At 42.0% G+C, this 25,158-nt stretch overlaps 1 protein-coding gene across 2 annotated transcripts in view; it reads right to left on the bottom strand.

Annotated features, from left to right (window-relative positions):
• Positions 1 to 22,805, bottom strand: part of asap1a (ArfGAP with SH3 domain, ankyrin repeat and PH domain 1a) — a 191,057-nt gene extending 168,252 nt beyond the window's left edge. Inside the window, exons 1-2 of one of the 2 annotated variants that reach the window (XM_082960688.1) lie at positions 22,414 to 22,805; positions 22,155 to 22,281 (exon numbers count right to left, since the gene is read on the bottom strand). In XM_082960688.1, coding sequence (XP_082816814.1) covers positions 22,155 to 22,280 — 126 coding nt within the window. In that variant the 5' untranslated portion in view covers position 22,281; positions 22,414 to 22,805. Of the gene's footprint in view, positions 1 to 22,154 lie in introns of both variants that reach the window. The other variant, XM_082960687.1, reaches the window with a different exon arrangement.
• Between the last annotated feature and the right edge of the window lie 2,353 nt (positions 22,806 to 25,158).

Raw genomic sequence — 25,158 nt, 5'->3', positions numbered from 1 at the left:
CAGCCATTTGGGGAATTTTTTATAAGGAAAAATAATCTGACACGTGAAATGAAGAACGTGATGTGCTTTATCTATTACCTTGTGCACAAGTTGACTGGAGGTATTTATTAAAAGAAGCACAAATATTGAAATGTATTAAAAAATACACAAATAAATATTTAACAGTAGTGACTTGAAAATCATAACATGGGTAGTTCAAAATACCCTGATATACAGTATAAGGTATACCGCCCAACACTAGTGCTAACACACACAAATGTTAGAAACATAAATACAGATAGTCGCCTCGCAGACCCACAGTGCGATTATCTTCAAACTACATAAGCTGAAACAAGGCCCGGATTGAAACAGTTAAATAAATAGAGCCACCTCATAATTGACATGCACAATTTGAAGCAGTCCACACGGAGATGAAGCCTGTCGTTACCGCATTATTACTGCAGTAAGTTTCTACTGGTGGGTTTTATGTCTGCATCCGTAGCCCTGAAATCCTCTGACTGCAGTGTCTGTGTCTGGGGTTTTTCTCTATGTTTGGAAAGCCCAGAGGCTCTATCGTGCTCTCTCTCTCCCTCTCTGGATTAAATTATCAGTACTGGAAAATGCATTACTCTCTGTTCATTCTCTCCCTCTATGTTCTCTCTCTCGCTCTCTGACAGATCATGCCATAGTCCAACTCTGGATCCCCTTTTGACAATACCAAACTAATGGTTCTAGTTTCTTTTTTTCTACCCCCTTTTTCTCCCCAATTTCGATCTTGTCTCATCGCTGCAACACCCCAACGGCATCGGGAGGCGAAGGTCGAATCATGCGTCCTCCGAAACATGACCCACCAAACCGCACTTAACACCCAGCCGCTTAACCCGGAAGCCAGCCGCAGCAATGTGTTGGAGGAAACACAGTCCACCTGACGACCGAGGTCAGCCTGCAGGCGCCCGGCCTGCCACAACGAGTTGCTATAGCGTGATGAGTAAAGCCCCCCCGGCCAAACCCTCCCCTAACCTGGACGACGCTGGGCCAATTGTGCACCGCGCTATGGGACCTCCAATCATAGCCGGTTGTGATACAGTCCGGGATTGAACCCGGGTTTGTAGTGATGCCTCTAGCACTGTGCCACTCGGGAGGCCGACGGTTCTAGTTTCTATTGAGGCAAATCACCTGCTGATGTTGTTTATCTGCACTTGTTAGAATCTCAGCCCTGATCATGTGAAGCTATTTTTTTTTTCATGCACAATGTCATTTAACCGCCATTGCAAACGGACAGTTGTGTCAAATGTTTATTACACAATGCCTTCACTTGTTTTTTGATAACTAAAGGATATTTTATTTTCTGGCATGGCGTACACTGGCATCCCTGCAGACTGATTGTCTGTACATTGGAATTGCCATCTGTGCTTATATTCCAAAAGAAACTAAATCAGACTTGTAACCATGGCTCTCTACAGGATGAATGATGAGTGAAACACAAGTAGACGTCGGCAAGAATACACACTCAGACAGATCTCACTATTTGCCGCTTTTTTGCTCATGCAACTCAAATTGACACAAAACACAATATACAGATCTACATTACAGTTTACAGTATAAGCCAAATATAGGCCCATTCCTTGCAAAAGATTGAACTATGCCTGTGTGTGTATGAATCTTGGCTTGAATCATCGTCAACAAATGAACACACAAACACACCTCAGTACTATGGCAGTGTGTGTTGGCAGGGTAGTGGGGTGATTGAAGGCTTTGTTTTAACAATGAAGGCAAGTCAATTACAACAATGTAGATGACATGGACATCCTCTTTTTGTATATGTTCATCCATACAGTATGAATTCAGATTTGTGTTCAATGACTTGTGAACTATTGATTTAGTGACCCATAGATTTAGTTGCCTGGGAACTCATCCTGTGGCAGCGTGTGGCAGTGTGTGTAGGCCTTCCTGAAGACGAACAACGTATATGAAAAGCTTCAGTCTGGTTTTAGACCCCATCATAGCACTGAGACTGCACTCGTGAAGGTGGTAAATGACCGTTTAATGGCGTCAGACCGAGGCTCTGCATCTGTCCTGGTGCTCATAGACCTTAGTACTACGTTTGATACCATCGATCACCACATTCTTTTGGAGAGATTGGAAACCCAAATTGGTCTACACGGACAAGTTCTGCCCTGGTTTAGATCTTATCTGTCGGAAAGATATCAGTTTGTCTCTGTGAATGGTTTGTCCTCTGACAAATCAACTGTAAATTTCGGTGTTCCTCAAGGTTCCGTTTTAGGACCACTATTGTTTTCACTATATATTTTACCTCTTGGTGATGTCATTCAGAAACATAACTTTCACTGCTATGTGGACGATACACAGCTGTACATTTCGATGAAACATGGCGAAGACCCAAAATTGCCCTCTCCGGAAACCTGTGTTACTTACATAAGAAAGTGGATGCGGCAAATTATTTACTTTTAACCTGTTGGGGGTAGGGGGCAGTATTGACACGGCTGGATAAAAAAACGTACCCGATTAAATCTGGTTACTACTCCTGCCCAGTAACTAGAATATGCATATAATTATTGGCTTTGGATAGAAAACACCCTAAAGTTTCTAAAACTGTTTGAATGGTGTCTGTGAGTATAACAGAACTCATATGGCAGGCAAAAACCTGAGAGGATTCTATATGGGAAGTGGCCTGTCTGACAAGTTGTTGTTCATCTGGGCTCTTTTTATTGAAGACTGAGGATCTTTGCTCTAACGTGACACTTCCTACGGCTCCCATAGGCTCTCAGAGCCCGGGAAAAAGCTGAACGATATCGAGGCAGCCTCTGGCTGAAACACATTATCGCTTTTGGCAAGTGGCCGATCAGAGTACTATGGGCTTATGTGCGTGCCCGAGTCGACCCCATGCTTTATTTTCTTTCGTCTGTTTACCTAAATGCAGATTCCCGGTCGGAATATTATCGCTTTTTTACGAGAAAAATGGCATAAAAATGGATTTTAAACAGCGGTTGACATGCTTCGAAGTACGGTAATGGAATATTTAGAATTTTTTTGTCACGAAATGCGCCATGCTCGTAACCCTTATTTACCGTTTCGGATAGTGTCTTGAACGCACGAACAAAACGCCGCTATTTGGATATAACTATGGATTATTTGGGACCAAACCAACATTTGTCATTGAAGTAGAAGTCCTGGGAGTGCATTCTGACGAAGAACACCAAAGGTAATAACATTTTTCTTATAGTAAATCTGACTTTGGTGAGTGCTAAACTTGCTGGGTGTCTAAATAGCTAGCCCTGTGATGCCGGGCTATCTACTGAGAATATTGCAAAATGTGCTTTCACCGAAAAGCAATTTTAAAATCGGACATATCGAGTGCATAGAGGAGTTCTGTATCTATAATTCTTAAAATAATTGTTATGCTTTTTGTGAACGTTTATCGTGAGTAATTTAGTAAATTCACCGGAAGTATGCTAGTTCTGAACGTCACATGCTAATGTAAAAAGCTGTTTTTTGATATAAATATGAACTTGATTGAACAAAACATGCAGGTATTGTATAACATAATGTCCTAGGTGTGTCATCTGATGAAGATCATCAAAGGTTAGTGCTGCATTTAGCTGTCTTCTGGGTTTTTGTGACATTATATGCTAGCTTGAAAAATGGGTGTCTGATTATTTCTGGCTGGGTACTCTGCTGACATAATCTAATGTTTTGCTTTCTTTGTAAAGCCTTTTTGAAATCGGACAGTGTGGTTAGATTAACGAGAGTCTTGTCTTTAAAATGGTGTAAAATAGTCATATGTTTGAGAAATTGAAGTAATAGCATTTCTAAGGTATTTGAATAACGCGCCACAGGATTCCACTGGCTGTTACGTAGGTGGGACGATTTCGTCCCGCCGGCCCTAGAGAAGTTAAACTCGGACAAAACAGAGATGCTAGTTCTAGGTCCCAAGAAACAAAGCGATCTTCTGTTGGATCTGACAATTAATCTTGATGGTTGTACAGTCATTTCAAATAAAACTGTAAAGGACCTCGACGTTACTCTGGACCGTGATCTCTCTTTTGACGAACATATCAAGACTGTTTCAAGGACAGCCTTTTCCATCTACGTAACATTGCAAAAATCGGTAAATTTCTGTCCAAAAATTATGCATAAAAATGCTTTTGTAACTTCTAGATAAGACTACTGCAATGCTCTACTTTCCAGCTACCCGGATAAAGCACTAAACAAACTTCAGTTACTGCTAAACACATCAGCTAGAATCTTGTCTACAACCTAAAAATGCAATCATATTACTCCTGTGCTAGCCTCTCCACTGGCTTCCTGTTAAGGCAAGGGCTGATTTCAAGCTTTTACTGCTAACCTACAAAGCATTACATGGGGTTGCTCCTATCCATCTTTCCGATTTGGTCCTGCCGTACATACCTACACGTACGCTGCGGTCACAAGATCCAGGCCTCCTAATTGTCCCTAGAATTTCTCAGCAAACAGCTAGAGGCAGAGCTTTCTCCTATAGAGCTCTATTTTTATGGAATGGTCTGCCTATCCATGTTAAAGACGCAGACTCGGTCTCAACCTTTAAGTCTTTATTGAAGACTCATCTCTTCAGTAGGTCCTATGATTGAGTGTAAGCTGGCCCAGGGGTATGAAGGTGAACGGAAAGGCACTGGAGCAACGAACCACCCTTGCTGTCTCTGCCTGGCCGGTTCCGATCTCTCTACTGGGATTCTCTGCCTCTAACCCTATTACGGGGGCTGAGTCACTGGCTTACTGGCGCTCTTCCATGCTGTCCCTAGGAGGGGTGCGTCACTTGAGTGGGTTGACCCTGTCTGGGTCCTGTCTGGGTTGGCGCCCCCCTCGGGTTTATGCTGTGGGGGAGATCTTCGTGGGCTATACTCGGCCTTGTCACAGGGTAGTGGTGTGGGGACTGTGCTTTGGCAAAGTGGGTGGGGTTATATCCTGCCTGTTTGGCCCTGTCCGGAGGTATCATCGGATGGGGCCACCCCTGCTGTCCCCCACCCCTGCTATCTCAGCCTCCAGTAATTATGCTGCAATAGTTTACGTGTCGGGGAGCTAGGGTCAGTCTGTTATATCTGGAGTATTTCTCTTGTCTTATCCGGTGTCCTGTGTGAATTTAAGTATGCTCTCTCTAATTCTCTCTTTCTCCCTCTCTCTTTCTCTTCTCTCAGAGGACCTGAGCCCTTGGACCATGCCTCAGGACTACCTGGCATGATGACTCCTTGCTGTCCCCAGTCCACATGGTCGTGCTGCTGCTCCAGTTTCAACTGTTCTGCCCGCGGCTATAGAACCCTGACCTGTTCACCGGACGTGCTACCTTGTCCCAGACCTGCTGTTTTCAACTCTCTAGAGACAGCAGGAGTTGTAGAGATACCCTGTGATCGGCTAAGAAAAGCCAACTGACATTTACTCCTGAGGTGCTGACCTGTTGCACCCTCTACAACCACTGTGGTGGTGTTGATGATGATGATGATGATGATTATTATTATTATTATTAGACCCTGCTGGTCATCTATCAATGTTTGAACATCTTGGCCATGTACTGTTATAATCTCCACCTGGCACAGCCATAAGAGGACTGGCCACCCTTCAGGGCCTAGTTCCTCTAGGTTTCTTCCTAGATTCCTGCCTTTCTAGAGTTTTTCCTAGCCACCGTGCTTCTACATATGCATTACTTGCCGTTTGGGGTTTTAGGCTGGGTTTCTGTATAGCACTTTGTGACATCGGCTGACTTAAAAAGGGATTTATGAATACATTTGATTGATTGATCCTGAATTTAATTGAATTGCTCCATCGATCACTCCATACATCCATCTAAACCTGACATCCTAGAAGTCGTCAAAATTACGCGATTTATGATTTGTGTAGGCCGGTTTCTGGGACTAATCATAATGGTTTGAATGTGCTCATATTTGAGAAGTCAAATCCAGACTCATGGTGGAGAAGAAAAGTTAGTGGCCATGGAATTTGGCCGGATCGATGTAGATGGGTAGCCAATCAATAGATTTTGTAACATCATATCCAACGATCCTGAAGTGGATGTTGGTTTGAATTGCTCAAAAATCTATTTACAACAAAATGCTTGCAATGTGATTGAGGACGACTTAATGGACCTTTTTACAATCCGAAGAGGAAACGACTCGAGCAAGCTCATCAGATCTAACAACACAATGTCCGGAAAAAGAAAAGGGGATAAGTGGAGGAGAAATTGATAGACACTGGAAAAAATTGACAGACACTGTGGATGAGTCATCAGGGCAGAGCCCCAGCCAGCCATGGGGAACAGGGACATCATTAAGTAAAATCCCAGCCTGCTTTCAAAATGAGGGTTGTGTTCACTCCCCACCCATGGTCTACTCCCCTACTAGCAACAATCCCTGAGTCTGACATGGTGCTTATTCAACATTAAGAGTTAAGTTCTGTGGACAACACCTAAAAGGCATTACGATGTAGTTATAATGCATTGTTATACCGGTAAAAGCCTATGTCCTACCCCCAAACAATGTTAAGGGATTTGAAAAAAATTGAAAATGTCAATGCAATCCAATCCATTAGGAGTTAGTGTATGTGGAGGTGTTTCATACATCTGTTCAGTGCTCTTTCTTGAGGAAAAGATGTAACATTGTACAGTATAATATGCCCAATTCTAAATCATATAATATGCCCAATAGTCTATTATATTCTACCCCGTGGACAAGACTATTATATATTCTCTACCCCGTGGACAAGACTATTATATATTCTCTACCCCGTGGACAAGACTATTATATATGCTACCCAATGGACAAGACTATTATATTCTACCCCATAGACAAGACCAATTAGTGTTGTTTTTTGGTTGTCTGGTTGTAATCAGTCATGAGAACTATGCCACAACATTAGAATTTAGACTGTTCGACGTTTCAACAATGCGTATTTCACACCATCCCTCATCCAACGCTTAACCTACATTAAAGTTGCAATCATGTTACATCTAAAAGAAATGCCCATGTGGTAGTGTCAACCTCTCCCATTGCTCTAGTAATGCAATGCTTCCTGACTCCCTGGCTGGCTAGCAGTAGCAGGCCAGGTGAGTGTTGTGCGCCAGCCCGTAGAAGTAGATTAATACCCTCTCTGTATCCCTCCAGCACTGTAGCTCTGAAAAACACTCTCCTGTAACACAAGTGCACTACGGCTTCTGTCTATATTCAGCACACAACAAATCTCCACTTTTCAGAGGATGTAAGATGAGCTTTCTAGACTTCACTTTGGGACAGTTTAATGTGATTCCCAAAAAATTTACAAGGAAGGCAAACAGGGATTGGGTATGTATATTTCTTAGAAAATAAATTAGATAACTGTCAATACACAATTATACGTTCACAAAAGGTAACTTGGTGAGCAGAAAGGCTGCCTATTCTGACACATTAATTATACACTTTGTCAATTGTTACAGGGACATTGAAATTGGTCATTTTCCTTTATAGCAACCCACCTGGGACTCACACATGGAGATGTTGGAGGACAGTTTAACACCCTTGGAGCAGTATAGGGGTTAAGTTCCTTGCTCAAGGGCACAACAGAAGGAGATGGTATCTAGGAGAACTTTGCCAGCAACCGTCTGGTAGGGCCCATTCCCTACCAGATTTGTCCCAGTCGGCACTCGGATTCGAACTGGCAACCTTCCCATTTCTTGCCCCCCTACCTGCTGTCCCTATTAAAAAGGGGAATTTCACCCTGGGGGACCGTAGTTGTTTCGATCGATGTTCAAGGGATTTCGAGGTCAGCGAGATGTGTTTCACACATAATTGTCCACGAAGAGGGCGGGACTTGGCTTTGCGCCGAATATACACTATGATGGGGGTGAGAGATCTGAAAATAAATGTAGTGCTGCTTTGTATCCTCCTCTATGTTATACCGATTGAACTATCCATTTTTGTGTGTAGATATAGCTGTCCTTGTTTGATAGTGCCATCGGTCATCTTTCAGCGATGTTCCTATCGGCAGATTTATTGCTAAATATACAAGGTGACACATTTTTTCTCTGAAAGACTACAACTCATGTTGGGCAGTGCTTCCTGCTCTCCCCCAAGACAGAGGCGGACACAACACAAAACCCTGTTGGCAAAACTAAAGAACTGACCAGACACAATGGCTTCAAGTGATTCCTCTCATCAATACGAATTCGACCATGGAGCATTTTGTGATATTCTATTAGCTACATGGTGACATTCAACCATACATGTTTCAACCGGAATATAGGGAAGAGGATTCTCAACAAAAAGCTGGATTTAGCTAGAAAATCTGATCTAGCCGATGCCAGCACCAAGAGGGCAGATGAAGAGGGCGAAGTAAGTCATTTTTCATGAAAGCCACCTAGCTAGCTAACTTTGGTATATCTACTGAAACCCATAGTGTATTGCTGGCTAAAATCCATTGTGTACAGTATGGGGAAATCAAATTATTTTCTGTTTGCTAACTTGGGTAGGAAGCTACGTAGCTAGCTAGTCTAGCTAAACAGCTACCGGTAGCCATATCTGACAAAGAGAGAAGAGGGTTTTACAAAAGGAAATCTATTGCATCTTGATTGTAAAACCTCTTCTCTTTTAAGTCGTAGATATGGCTACTATGTACTAAATGTACCAAACAGCAAGCTACTAGCGGTACAACCAGCCGCCTAAAGCTAGGTTTACCAGCAAACATCTGTGGTGTTTCATCTGCGGTGTGTAATGAGGAGCAACCAGATGCTGCACTTGACTCATTAATGAAATTACTTATTGCAGTTACTAATAAGGACGCACCCATTAAGAAAATGACTGTAAAAACTGTTATATCCCCTTGGAATGATGAGGAATTGAAAAATTGTATGGTTGAGAGGGATGAGGTAAAAGGTACAGCAAATAAGTCTGGCAACCCAACTGATTGCCATATGTACTGCAAATTAAGAAATCATGTGACTAAGAAATACAAATAAACTATACTATGAAACAAAGATAAATGACATAAAGAAGCTTTGAAGCACCTTAAATGAAATTTTGTGGAAAAAAACCAACTCGGCTCAATCCTTCATTGAATCAGATGCCTCATTCATCACAAAACCCACTGATATTGCCAACTAGTTTAGGACTTTTTCCATTGGCAAGATAAACAAACTTAGGGATGACATGCCAGCAACAAACGCTGACACTACACATCCAAGTATATCGGACCAAATTATGAAAGACAAGCATTGTACTTATGAATTCCATAAAGTCAGTGTGGAAGAGGTGAAAAAAATTATCATTGTCTAAAGACAAGCCACCGGGGTCTGACAACCTGGATGGAAAATGACTGAGGATAATAGTAGACGATATTGACACTCCTATTTGACACATTTTCAATTTAAGCCTACTAGAGAGCGTGTGCCCTCAGGCCTGGAGGGAAACTAAAGTCATTCCGCTACCCAATAGTAAAGCCCCTTTACAGGCTCAAATAGCCGACCAAATCAGTCTTATCAACCCTTAGGAAACTTCTGGAAAAAATGGTGTTTGACCAGATACAACGCTTTTTCAGAGTAAACAAATTGACAACAGGCTTTCAGCACACAGGGAAGGACACTCAACAAGCACGGAACAAATGACTGATGATTGGCTGAGCGAAATTGATAAAATGATTGTGGGGGCTGTCTTGTTAGACTTCAGTGCAGCTTTTGACATTATTGATCATAGTCTGCTGCTGGAAAAAACGTATGTGTTATGGCTTTACACCTCCTGCTATAATGTGGATAGAGTTACTTGTCTAACACAGAGGCGTTCTTTGATGGAATCCTCTCAGGTAGAAGCAGGAATTCCCCAGGGTAGCTGTTTAGGCCCCTTGCTTTTTTCAATCTTTACTAACATGCCATTGGCTTTGAGTTAGACCAGTGTGTCTATGCATGTGGATGACGCAATACTATACACGTTAGCTACTACATCAACTGAAATGACTGCAACACTTAAAGAGTTGCAGTTAGTTTCGGAATGGGTAGCAAAGAATAAGTTAGTCTTAAATATTTCCAAAATTAAAAGCATTGTATTTGGAACAATTTATTCACTAAACCCTAAACATCAACTACATCTCGTATTGAATAATATGGAAATTGAGCAAGTTGAGATGCCTAAACTGCTTGGAGTTACCCTGGATTGTCAACTGTCATGGTCAAAACATATTGATACTAGAGGTCGACCAATTAATCAGAATGGCCGATTAATTAGGGCCGATTTCAAGTTTTCATAACAATTGGTAAATCGGCATTTTTGGACACTGATAATGGCCAATTACATTGCACTCCACGAGGAGACTGCGTGGCAGGCTGATTACCTGTTATGCGAGTGCAGCAAGGAGCCAAGGTAAGGTGCTAGCTAGCATTAAACGTATCTTATAAAAAACAATCAATCTTAACATAATCACTAGTTAACTACACATAATGATATGATATTACTAGTTTATCTAGCTTGTCCTGCGTTGCATATAATCGATGCTGTGCCTGTTAATCTATCATTGAATCATAGCCTACTTCGCCAAACTGGTGATTTAACGAGCGCAATCGCGAAAAAAGCACTGTCGTTGCACCAATGTGTACCTAACCATAAACATCAACGCCTTTCTTAAAATCAATACACAAGTATATATTTTTAAACCTGCATATTTAGTTAATATTGCCTGCTAACATGAATCTCAACTAGGGAAATTGTGTCACTTCTCTTGCGTTCTGTGCAACAGAGTCAGGGTATATGCAGCAGTTTGGGCCGCCTGGCTCGTTGCGAACTGTGAAGACTATTTCTTCCTAACAAAGACAGCCGACTTCGCCAAACGGGGATGATTTAACAAAAGCGCATTTGCGAAAAAAGCACAATCGTTGCACGAATGTACCTAACCATAAACATCATTTTTTTAAACCTGCATATTTAGTTAAAAGAAATTCAGGTTAGCAAGCAATATTAAACTAGGGAAATTGTATCACTTCTCTTGCGTTCATTGCATGCAGAGTCAGGGTGTATGCAGCAGTTTGGGCCGCATGGCTCGTTGCCAACTAATTTTCCAGAATTTTCCATAATTATGACATAACATTGAAGGCTGTGCAATGTAACAGCAATATTTAGACTTATGGATGCCACCCGTTCGATAAAATATGGAACGGTTCCGTATTTCACTGAAAGAATAAACGTTTTGTTTTTTAAATTATAGTTTACGGATTTGACCACATTAATGACCTAAGGCTCGTATTTCTGTGTGTTTATTACACTATAATTAAGTCTATGATTTGATAGAGCAGTCTGACTGAGCGGTGGTAGGCAGCAGCAGGCTCGTAAGCATTTATTCAAACGGCACTTTACTGCATTTACCAGCAGCTCTTCGCAATGCTTTAAGCATTGTGCTGTTTATGACTTCAAGCCTATCAACTCCCGAGATTAGGCTGGCAATACTATAGTGCCTATTAGAACATCCAAAAGTCAACGGTTATGAAATACAAATGGTATAGAGAGAAATAGTCCTATAATTACTATAATAACTACAACCTAAAACATCTTACCTGGGAATATTGAAGACTCATGTTAAAAGGAGCCACCAGCTTCCATACGTTCTCATGTTCTGAGCAAGGAACTTACACATCAGCTTTTTTACATGGCACATATTACACTTTTACTTTCTTCTCCAACACTTTGTTTTTGCATTATTTAAACCAAATTGAACATTGTTCATTCAGTTTTGTTGTAATTGTCATTATTACAAATATCTAAAAATCGGCCGATTAATCGGTAGCGGCTTTTTTGGTCCTCCAATAGTCGCTATCGGCGTTGAAAAATCATCAAATCGGTCAACCTCTAATTGATACAACAGTAGCTACGATGTCGCGAATCTGTCCATAATATAGCGCTGCTCTGCCTTCTTAACAACACTATCAACAAGGCAGGTCCTACAGGCCCTGGTTTGTCGCACTTGGACTACTGTTTAGTCATGTGGTCAGGTGCCACAAAGAGGGACTTGGGAAAATTGCAGTTGGCTCAGAACAGGGCAGCATGGCTGGCCCTTAAAAGTACACGGAGAGCTAACATTAATAGCATGCATGTCAATCTCTCCCGGCTGAAAGTGGAAGAGAGATTGACTTCCTCATTACTTGTTTCTGTAAGAGGTGTTGACAAGCTGAAGGTACCGAGCTGTCTGTTTAAAATACTAGCACACAGCTCAGACACCTATGCATAACCCACAAGAGGTCTCTTCACAGTCCGCAAGTCCAAAACAGACTATGGGAGGCGCACAGTACTACATAGAGCTATGACTACATGGAACTCTATTCCACATCAGGTAACTGATACAAGCAGTAGAATCAGATTTAAAAAGCAAGTAAAAATACACCCTATGGAACAGCAAGGACTGTGAAGCAACAGAAAGATAGGCACAGACATGCATACACACACGCACACATGGATTTTGTGTTGTAGATATGCGAGTGTGGAGTAGGGGCCTGTATTGTAATGTAATGTGTTGTAATGTTTTTTTAAATTGTATAACCACCTTAATTTTGCCAGACCCCAGGAAGAGTAGCTGCTTCCTTGGCAGCAGCTAATTGTGTTACGAACCGGCTCAGAGTTCGCAACAAAAGGGAGAGAGTCTCCTCAATGACTGTGGAAGAGGTGCCTTTATCCTGGGACACACCCGAGCCCAGGTGTTTCCCATTTAGCTGACGACCCTCCCAACTCCGCCCACCGGCATCCTAATAAAGAAACAAGAACAAAGAGAGAGAATACAGCAGACAGAGTGGGAGGGTCGTCACAATTGTGATCCATATGCACCAAGCATATGCGCCTTGCATGTGTAACTTGTTAGCAGAAGTGTAACGTCAGCAACTGTAAATAATTTTACTAGCTAGCTATGTAACATAATTGACAAGGGTTGACATTGGTTATGATTTTAGTAGGGGATACATTTCAATCTCACAAAATTAAAGGCATGGCGCAAGATATTATTTACATGATTCATCACTGCAGAGAACACATTTCCACTGCTCCAGAGTCCAATGGCGGCGAGCTTTACACCACTACAACCGATGCTTAGTATTGTGCATGGTGATCTTAGGCTTGCATGCGGCTGCTCGGCCATGAAAACCCATTTTATGAAGCTCCCAACGAACAGTTCATGAACTGAAGTTGCTGCCAGCTGTAGTGAGCGTTGCAACAGAGGACAGATGATTTTTACACGCTACAGCACTCGGCGGTCCTGTTCTGTGAGTTTGTGTGGCCTACCACGTCGTGGTTGATTCTAGACGTTTCCACTTCACAATAACAGCACTTACAGTTCCCCGGGGCAGCTATAGCAGGGCAGAAATTAGACAAACTGACTTGTTGGAAAGGTGGCATCCAATGACGGTGCCACGTTGAAAGTCACTGAGCCCTTCAGTAAGGCCATTCTACTGCCAATGTTGGACTATGGAGATTGCATGGCTGTGTGCTTGATTTTATACACCCGTCAGCAACGGGTGTCGCTGAAATAGCCAAATCCACCAATTTGAAGGGGTGTCCACGTACTTTTGTATATATGGTGTATCTGCAGTCGTTATGAATGCTGGACTTGTGGTTCACCATGAGCAGACGAATACACCGAAAGTTGAAACTTCACGATTCTACCAAGTGAAATGAAAATGCACTCATTCTAGCTTGTGGTTTGGATAACGTTGATGTTTATGACAACAACATAATGTTGCTAATATAGTAATGACGATATGCAGTGGCAGTTCCAAGGTGAAATTTCCCTTTCAACCTTAGCATTTCTTTGTTGCAATGAAAATGAAATGGAACTCGACAGACTCCGGGTAGAGATTAGCATTTTTACCTTTCAAGACGAATCGATACCCATCTAGATACATGGGCTCCAATACAACAGGAACAACACGTTTTAGTTTGAAATGATTCGGTGAGATTCGGTTCGATTAGAGAACGAATCGATGTGAAACAACGCATAAACACATTCATGCTGCTGATGGAGCTGATGAGGGTGTGTGTGTGATGCATGTCTATGGTGTAGGTACCTAAGCTGAGCCATTAGGGGGACTAAGCATCTACCACCCCTTTTTTGGGGGGGGGGGGGGGGTCACCCCCTACTTTAGTTCTGAAATCACCATCACCCACTAAATGAACTTCACGTTTTTGCAGATTAAGTGTTGGAGCTAATATTTAGGCCTAACAAATTAGCTATGACAGCCCATTATGGATTTTCTGACTGATGCATGCTACATTTGGATCAGTTTGGGGTCCACAGACCCATGCACTTGTATCTTAAACATCTGAATCTGGGACCGATGCCTATCCGTGAATCATTACATCCCTACTCTAGGGTTTTTAGTGAGAATTGTATAATTACCTTGGTCCCAATACTAATCGAGATGGCATGTAACATCAACCTTTTGCACAAACCATTGATGGCAATGTGATATTTGCACAAGGTTCCAGTAAACGGTGACAATATCAAGTCAGGTCACAACCCTGCATGAATTGGATTCTGATTATTGAAAACAAAATATATGTATTGACAAAAGTAACAGGACTGCACTTAGGTGAAATATATAATGAGTGATGAACAACAATCTCTCAACAAATGGTAGTTAGGCTAACCACCAGTAAGATCGGTATGGCCTACTAAAAACAAATACCTATCCATTAATTCCTCTACAGGTATCACACCCAATTACATCAGGGTTTAAAATGCTTTACATGTTATAGACAAAAACATGTCATTTATAATAAGTGATAACATCACCTAAGGTTGCAGTTATATTCTTAAATTAGGTGCGGTAACGTTTAATGTTAGTTTAAGAACAGGTGGGTAGGTGTTACTATCAGTAACATCCACATCCTGTGCTCATTATGCTGTATTAACAGAACGTGACTGAAAGGGAAGCTGGTAAACCTAGTTATCACCCAGGCAGTAGACATTATGAGATGACAGAGGGAATGAGGTCTAACTTGATTCTTCCATCTCTTGAATTACAACATAAAAAATACCTAGTCAGTTGCACAACTGAATGCAATCAGCAGAAATGTGTCTTCCCCATTTAACCCAACCCCTCCAATCAGAGCAGTGCGGGGGGATGCCTTAATCAACGTCCATGTCATTGGCGCCCAAGAAGCAATTGCTGTTGGGGGTTAACCGCCTTGCTCAAGGGCAGATTTTTCCTCCTTGCCGGCTCGGGGAGTCGAACCAGCGACCTGCCACCTTAACCTCTAGGGGAGGTGGGATGAAATCGTCCCACACTATTCAACAGCCAGTGACAAATCAGAGCGCCAAGTTTAAAACCACAAAATGTCATAATTCAAAGTTCTCAAACATAGGACTATTTTACACCATTTTATAGATACACTTCTCCTGAATCGAACCACGTTGTCCGATTTCCAAAAGGCTTTACAGCGAAAGCAAAACATTAGATTATGTTAGGAGAGTACATTGACACAATAACCACACAGCCATTTCCAAGCAACTAGCATGCATCACAAATACCCAAAACACAGCTAATTGCAGCACTAACCTTTGATGATCTTCATCAGATGACACTCCTAGGACATTATGTTATACAATACATGCATGTTTTGTTCAATCAAGTTCATATTTATATCAAAAACCAGCTTTTTACATTAGCATGTGATGTTCAGAACTAGCATTCCCACCGAACACTTCCGGTGAATTTACTAAATTACTCACGATAAACGTTCACAAAAAACATAAATTATTTTAAGAATTATAGATACAGAACTCCTTTATGCAATCGCTATGTCCGATTTTAAAATAGTTTTTCGGCCAAAGCACATTTTGCAATATTCTGAGTACATAGCTCGGCCATCACGGCTAGCTAATTTGACACTCACCAAGTTTGAGACAACCTAAACTCAGAATTACTATTAGAAAAATGGGATTACCTTTGCTGTTCTTCGTCAGAATGCCCTCCCAGGACTTCTACTTCAACAACAAATGTTGTTTTGGTTACAAATAATCCATAGTTATATCCAAATACCGCCGTTTTGTTCATGCGTTCAGGTAACTATCCAAATGGTGACGCGCATTTCGTGACAAACAATTTCAAAATATTCCATTACCGTACTTAGAAGCATGTCAAACGCTGTTTAAAATCAATTTTTATGCAATTTTTCTAGTAAAATAGCGATAATATTCCAACCGGGCGACGTTGTATTCATTCAAAGGCTGAAAGAAAAAAATGGAGTAGTCTCGTGGACGCGCATCTCCAGTGTCACTGTTCCCAGCCTGACCACTCACAAATTCTCCTGCTGTTCTTCGCCCAGAGACTGCAGACACCCCATTACACTTTCTGGCGCCTTCTGAGAGCCAATGGAAGCCTTAGAAAACGTCACGTTACAGCACAGATGCTGTATTTTCGATAGAGATGCTACAGAAGGACAACAAATTGTCAGACAGGGCACTTTCTGTATGGAATCTTCTCAGGTTTTGGCCTGCCATATGAGTTCTGTTATCTGCACAGACACCATTCAAACAGTTTTAGAAAGTTTGAAGTGTTTTCTATCCCAATCTACTAATTATATGCATATTGTAGTTTCTGGGCAGGAGTAATAACCAGATTAAATCGGGTATGTTTTTTATCCGGCCGTGAAAATACTGCCCCCTAACACAAACAGGTTAACTGTCTTTACTGACATTTCCAACCTCTCCCTGTCCGAGTCTGTAATCCCAACATGTTTGAAGCAGACCACCATAGTCCCTGTGCCCAAGAACACTAAGATAACCTGCCTAAATGACTACCGACCCGTAGGCTGGTCATGGCTCACATCAACACCATTATCCCAAAAACCCTAGACCCACTCCAATTTGCATACCGCACCAACAGATCCACAGACGATGCAATCTCTATTGCACTCCACACTGCCCTTTCACACCTGGACAAAAGGAACACCTATGTGAGAATGCTATTAATTGACTACAGCTCAGCGTTCAACACCATAGTGCCCACAAAGCTCATCAATAAGCTAAGGACCCTGGGACTAAACACCTCCATCTGCATTTGGATTCTGGACTTCCTGACGGGCCACCCCCAGGTGATAAGTGTAGGTAACAACACATCGCCACATTGATCCTCAACACGGGGCCCCTCAGGGGTGCGTGCTCAGTCCCCTCCAGTACTCCTCGTTCACTCATGACTGCACGGCCAGGCACGACTCCAACACCATCATAAGGTTTGCAGATGACAACAGTGCTAGGCCTGATCACCGACAGCGATGAGACAGCCTGTATGGAGGAGGTCAGAGACCTGACCGTGTGGTGCAAGGACAAGAACCTCTCCCTCGATGTGATCAAGACAAGACAAAGGAGATGATCGTGGACTACAGGAAACGGAGAAAAGAACACGCCCCCATTCTCATCGACGGGGCAGTAGTGGAGGAGGTTGAGAACTTCCTTGGCGTCCACATGACCAACAAACTAACATGGTACAAGCACACCAAGACAGTCATGAAGAGTGTACGACAAAACCTATTCCCCCTCAGGAGACAGAAAAGATTTGGCATGGGTCCTCAGATCCTCAAAAGGTTTTATAGCTGCACCATCGAGAGCATCCTGACTGGTTGCTTCACTGCCTGGTATGGCAACTGCTCGGCCCAGACAGCAAGGCACTACAGAGGGTAGTGCGTACGGCCCAGTACATTACCGGGGCCAAGTTTCCTTCCATCCAGGACCTCTATAACAGGCGGTGTCAGAGGAAGGCCCTAAAATGTGTCAAAGACTCCAGCCACCCTAGTCATAGACTATTCTCTCTGCTACCGCACGGCAAGCGGTACCGGGGCGCCAAGTCTAGGTCCAAGAGGCTTCTAAACACCTTCTACCCCCAAGCCATAAGTCTCCTGAACAGCTAATCTAATGACAACCCGGACTATTTGCATTGCCCCCATCCCCCCCACCCTCTGCTACTACTCTCTGTTATTATCTAAACAGTCACTTTAATGAGTCTACCTACATGTACATATTACCTCAATTACCTCGACACCGGTGGCCCGCACATTGACTCTGTACCAGTAAATCACCCCGCTATTGTTATTTACTGCTGTTCTTTAATCATTTGTTATTCTTATCTCTTACTTTTTTTTGTTAGGTATTTTCTTAAAACTTTATTGTTGGTTAAGGGCTTGTAAGTAAGCATTTCACTGTAAGGTGCCTGTCGTATTCAGCGCATGTGACAAATACAATTGGATTATACAGACAAAATACATTTAAGTTTAAGAGATGTGAAGTGTGACAAGAGAAGAGCTGTGCAGTCACTGCAGTGCAATGAACCCAGTGTGCCAACATCAAAAGACCATCATGCACCTCTTCTCTGCCCCAGGTGATTCATCTGTTTTGCCTTGCATTTCCCCAAGAGAATATGAACACACTAGGAAACCAGAGAGTTGTCAACTGGAAGCCTAAACAGAGGCATTAAAATGATTCAAAGTGAAAAGAAATAGCCTATAATAGGCAGACAACTGCATCATAGCAACCTGTGAGCTTCCTTCACATTCCAATGCATTTGCCACAGGTTACCAATTAGCTCATGTAGATCTCATTGCAATCCCTTTTTTGGGGGATTTCATTGGACAAAGGCATAGGTTACAGAGCATGGTGAGCATTGGTGGACACTGGCTCACCATTAAATATTCTTCGTTTTATTAAGCAAGAGATTCTGAAGAAGACCATGAAGGCCGAAACAATCTTTTAAACTTGCTTAATAAAACTACACATTTTTAATGGTGAGTGAGCGTTGCGCCTTTTCCTGTCCAATGATGTTTACATATTTTTAGGTTGCACCTCTACTCACGTTGGTTGAGCACGCTCTACTTCTTTCCATGGTGAACATTGGTCACAGTTCGGCCTACCATGCATGTGTTAAAATTACTGTAGCATCATTGTAGCCTCTAATATATCATAATTTAAAGAATTTGCATTGTGCTGTTTCACATCACTGGTTCACTTTACTAAACAGAATGCTTATACACAAATTCCCCAGTAAAAACATGTAGGCTACTCTATGTCCTTCCTAACTTCCCTATTGGCTTCTCCCATTCTGTCTATCCCTTTTCTGAGGACAAATTATTTTCGGAATGGCTGCGTGGCCAAATTGTCTGGACACCTCTTCCCGATCAACTGAAACCTCTGTCCATGTGTGGGATTCTCTACTTAACAAACAAGCCCATTGTCAAACTCTGGTCTACACGCGCAGATCGTTCGGTTCACCAGACTTAGAACAGGCTACTCTGGCGTAGCAATCAAATTGTGCTGTGCTGCATGATTATTGAGAAGCAAAATAACATTTGTATGTTATTTGTGGTTAAAAACGCAGAACAGGCTACTCTGACAAATTTCAATCATGTGCAGTCTATCAAATCGCGGGGTGTTGCATGATCATTAAGAAGCAAAATAACAGTTGTTTTGCCCCAATGCAATGTGTAGACTGCGTCATGATTATGTTTGTGTTACTGCAATGTCCTTAGGTTGTACCCTACATCCTAAATTAGCCTCCAATAAAAAATATATATATATTAAAATGTTCATTTTCAGAGTTTTTATTTAAGCCATTTAGAAATGAGACAGAGAGGTTAATAAACTAGCACATGCACAGCCTCAGCAACATGGCCCAGTTCACCGAGTAGGAGGAGTTTTCACTGGGTGAAAAGTGATTGCATCCGTTTTGTAACTGGGCTACCTCCCAGGCATGAGTGCCCCTGTAACAGTAATGCTTCCGTCCCTCTCCTTGCCCCAACCTGGGCTTGAACCAAGGACCCTCTGACCACATCAACAACTTCCTACAAGAAGCACCGTTACATACCGCTCTGCAAATGCCGCCACAACTACAAAGCGAGTGACGTCATTTATACTTAACACTGCTAACTAGCTAGCCATTTCACATTAGTTACACCCCGTTCAAAGCTGATGTCAAGCACTTGGAGTATTATTTATTTAACTAGGCAAGTCAGTTACAAACAAATTCTTATTTACAATGACGGCCAAGGAACGACAGCTCGGGGATTCGATCTAGCAACCTTTCGGTTACTGGCCCAACGCTCTAACAACTAGGCTACCTGCCGCCCCAAAAGTAGAGTAATGAGAGTTTCAGAGTTGTTGCATGAATAAGGGTTTGCGCTTAATAAAATCCCCATATGTGCTTTATCTGCCTTCACAATGAAAACTAGTTTGAAAATTCAAACATTTATTTTATGGAAAATATATGTTCCTTAACGATGCAACATGCTGCCTTAGTGACAATATGACCGGTGCAGATTACTGTTCGATTAGAGAAGGGCTCCATCACAGGTTTGCCCAGTCACGTCACGGGCCATAACCCAGTGCACCCCAGTTTAGCCTAATCGAACTTCCTAATTTTTACTTAGAGGAGGTGTGGGCAGTTTGCTCTGTCCATCCAAAGCTATATGGTTACAAGTAATGTTGCGAGCAGTGTGGGAATGACATTCCTAAATTCTTACAAAACAGACAAGGTGGAATTGTAGGCCTACATTATCGATTGATACAATGTAGCCTAGGAAACAGCACTGGCGACTAGGCTGGGTTAAGTGTACCCTATCAGTATATGACATTGCAATATCACACAGCTTTGCTGCGCTGTACAGTGGCATATTTGAGTCAAATAATTTTACAATCATTGCAAAGCCTATGCTTTGCTGCACATGTGAACTGCCATGGCCATAAACAGCCTAACTGTTCTAAAAATAAAAAATAAATAAACTTATGGGGGTGGGGGATAAAATGAATAGGGCCGCCAGCGTGGGAACCCAGAGTGGGATCTCTGCTAGTTTTAAAGATATGGCCCATTTTATTCAGAGAAATTGGAATAGTAGGCAATATTACCAATCACAGCCCACCTTTTACTTGTATCATTGCACATACTGCAAATCACTAGCAGAGGGCAAACATTTTTTATAAATTCTCATTAATTCTGTTGGTAATGCAAATTGGATAATATGTCTAAAAGTAGCAGAGATCCCACTCTAGAACTTTGATATGCCCATACAGTATATTATGTTCAACAATATAAAATAAAAATTTGCCACAAATTGTGTTTTCAACATCTTTATATTAATAAATTAATGTCTCATATATATATATATATATATATATATATATATATATATATATATATATATATATATTTTTTTTTATATCAATATACTACTCATATTAAAGCTTCATATGACACCAAGTGTTGCTTTGTAGCACCTACAGATTAAACATTATGGAGTCTTAAAGGGATAGTTCACCCAAATTACAAAATGACATTTTGGTTTCCTTACCCCGTAAGCAGTCTATGGACAAGGCATGACAGCAACCCATACGATGGTTTAGTTTCCCTGACACTGTTTCCAGATGCTAACATTTTAGCATGTGGCAGAAATACTATTCAAGTCATGGGACCAACCAAAGCATGGATTGCTGTCACACCTTGAACATGGACTGCTTACAGGGTAAGGAAACCAAAATGTCATTTTGTAATTTGGGTTAACTATTTTAGATTTTAAGTCATTTAGCAGACACTCTTATCCAGAGTGACTTATAGGAGCAATTAGAGATAAGTGCCTTGCTCAGGGGCACATCGGCAGATTTTCTACCTAGTCGGGTTGGGGATTCAAACCAGCAACCTTTCGGTTTCTGGCCAACCCTCTTAACTACCTGCCGCCTGTAAAAGGAGGCCGGGTATGGCCAAAATGTAATAAAAATGGCAACTTCGATCAATTATTTCTTAATTATGCTTTAAGATACAGATGTCAACAGTCTTCCTCCACGTTGTTTTATTTAATTTCGTGAAAATCCCTCCAATCATGTTTTTTTTCTGTCCTGGTTTCGTATGGAATAACTACTACCATCCTATATTAAAATAGACCTACCAGAACAATGGACTTATCTGACCATTCATTCTTCCGCATGCCAACACTCATCCCTGCGGGAAATGCATGGCCCCTATTGCACAACGTGAACGCATTGTAGCCTAGTATAGCCTGCCCTACAGGTAGAGCAGAATGAATGCTGTGTTGAAGCAGTTCGAGAGAGAGTTGGGGACGATTTATTCACTTTCAAGAGCCGACCATGGATAAATGGGCAATTGCATGACATTAACGTAACTCATTGCCAATTATGGTTTTTCTGGACGGCCTTACCTCCTCCAGAACATTGACGGTGTTCTTACAGCTCTGCAACCGGGTGGTGAAACTGGAAGTCGTGGGGGAATTGTAGTCCTCGGTGGTCTCCGAGAGGAACTCGGATACCGATATCTGGTCTGGCATCCTTTACCACGGAAAAAGATGAGTGGAAGATCAAAAAACCAACACCACGAATTAGAGATTGAAATAGGAATTGTAGGCTACGGAATCAACCTTTGTTTAATAACACACGATGAGAGATAACAAATTAAAAAACCTTCTCCGTTGGATATGGTGAAATGTCCTGCCCTATAGTCCTCTCCACACTATTTCCAACCTTTCCCTCTATCCAAGCTTTAATTACACCCTTTCAGCTGTAAAACCCCGATTCAGTTGTGTCCCCGAATCCTCCAAAACAAATGGTATGCACGGGCGACAGATGTCCTCATTGCCAAATGTGGTGATAGGATTTTTCAAGAACAAGCTTTTGGGCACCGAGAGACAATTCAGTTAATGCAATTATTGTAGAGGCTCTGGCAGCCGCTTATCTTTTCCCCTTGGTTTTTTCTCTCGCCCTAACCGACCGTATCTGCTATCTGTCATTAGCGGACGCACGCCATGTCCCTCCCCGCGTTAGCAACGAAAATAAACAAGGAGAGCTTTGCGCATGCCTCCGCCCTGTGAAGAGAAACAGAAGTGTGAGGGAAATCATTCACATAATGATTTCAGCGTGTATAATACATTTGTAAGTGTGTCATTGATGAATTGTGAACATGAAATAATACTCTGTAGTTGTAAACACATATACTCAAACGTGTAACTGATGAGTTGTGAACATGAAAAAAACGAATTTGCGCAACAATTGCCTCACATGTCAATTTCACGCGCTCAGACTTTTAGCTGTACTTTTGCGCCCTACAATGACAAAAATATTGGTAGATGTGCAAACAGCCATTTGCAAGTAAGGCGAGAGAGAGCATGAGCTCTGGGAGGTGGGACCTGTTTCTTCTTCTATGAGGTTTAGTGACTGGCATCAAATAAATGTTGCATTACCGCCACCAACTAGACTGGAGTATAACTCCCTTATACTTTGCTTAAAACGAATCCACAAATACTCTACAATAACCCATAGACTCATTTAAAACCCACCTACCTACTAAGCCAGTGACTCAGCCCCTGTAATAGGGTTAGAGGCAGAGAATCCCAGTGGAGAGAGGGGAACCGGCCAGGCAGAGACAGCAAGGGTGGTTCATTGCTCCAGTGCCATTCCGTTCACCTTCACACTCCTGGGCCAGACTACACTCAATCATAGGACCTACTGAAGAGATGAGTCTTCAATAAAGACTTAAAGGTTGAGACCGAGTCTGCGTCTCTCACATGGGTAGGCAGACCATTCCATAAAAATGGAGCTCTATAGGAGAAAGCCCTGCCTCCAGCTGTTTGCTTAGAAATTCTAGGGACAATTAGGAGGCCTGGGTCTTGTGACCGTAGCGTACGTGTTGGTATGTACGGCAGGACCAAATCGGAAAGATAGGTAGGAGCAAGCCCATGTAATGCTTTGTAGGTTAGAAGTTAAACCTTGAAATCAGCCCTAGCCTTAACAGGAAGCCAGTGTAGAGAGGCTAGCACTGGAGTAATATGACCAAATTTTTTGGTTCTAGTCAAGATTCTAGCAGCCATATTTGGCACTAACTGAAGTTTATTTAGTGCTTTATCCGGGTAGCCGGAAAGTAGAGCATTGCAGTAGTCTAACCTAGAAGTGACAAAAGCATGGATACATTTTTCAGCATAATTTTTGGACAGAACATTTCTGATTTTTGCAATGTTACATAGATGGAAAAAAGCTGTCCTTGAAACAGTCTTGATATGTTCGTCAAAAGAGAGATCAGGGTCCAGAGTAACGTCAAGGTCCTTCACAGTTTTATTTGAGACGACTGTACGACCATCAATATTAATTGTCAGATTCAACAGAAGATCTCTTTGTTTCTTGGGACAAGCATCTCTGTTTTGTCCAAGTTTAAAAGTAGAACATTTGCAGCCATCCACTTCTTTATGTCTGAAACACAGGCTTCCAGCGAGGGCAATTTTGGGGCTTCACCGTGTTCACATGCGTATTTCTGGATATTTTTGTTGTTATTCTGTCTCTCACTGTTCAAATAAACCTACCATTAAAATTATAGACTGATCCTTTCTTTATCAGTGGGCAAACGTACAAAATCAACAGGGGATCCCCCACTGTACACTTTAGCCAAATGCATTTAAACTAAGTTTTTCACAATTCCTGACATTTAATCCTAGTAAAAAGTCCCTCTTTTAGGTCAGTTAGGATCACCACTTTATTTTAAGAATGTGAAATGTCAGAATAATAGTAAAGAAAATTATTTACTTCAGCTTTTATTTCTTTAATCACATTCCCAGTGGGACAGAAGTTTACATACACTCAATTAGTATTTGGTAGCATTGCCTTTTCGGGTAGCCTTCCACAAGCTTCCCACAATAAGTTGGGTGAATTTTGGCCCATTCCTCCTGACAGAGCTGGTGTAACTGAGTCAGGTTTGTAGGCCTCCTTGCTCGAACACGCTTTTTCAGTTCTGCCCACACATTTTCTATAGGATTGAGGTCAGGGCTTTGTGATGGCCACTCCAATACCTTGACATTGTTGTCCTTAAGCCATTTTACCACAAATTTGGAAGTATGCTTGGGGTCATTGTCCATTTGGAAGACCCATTCGCGACCAAGTTTTAATTTCCTGACTGGTGTCTTGAGATGTTGCTTCATTATATCCACATAATTTTCCTACCTCATTATGCCATCTATTTTGTGAAGTGCACCAGTCCCTCCTGCAGCAAAGCACCCCCACAACATGATGCTGCCACCCCCGTGCTTCACGGTTGGGATGGTGTTCTTCGGCTTGCAAGCCTGCCCCTTTTTCCTTCAAACATGATGATGGTCATTATGGCCAAACAGTTTCATCAGACCAGTGGACATTTCTCCAAAAAGTATGATCTTTGTCCCCATGTGC

This window comes from Salmo salar, chromosome 14, assembly GCF_965601325.2.
Source record: "Salmo salar chromosome 14, fSalSal1, whole genome shotgun sequence".
In the NCBI taxonomy this organism is placed as follows: domain Eukaryota; kingdom Metazoa; phylum Chordata; class Actinopteri; order Salmoniformes; family Salmonidae; genus Salmo; species Salmo salar.
The sequence above is the reverse complement of the archived record's forward strand: the minus strand, read 5'-3'. Positions and strand labels throughout refer to the sequence as shown.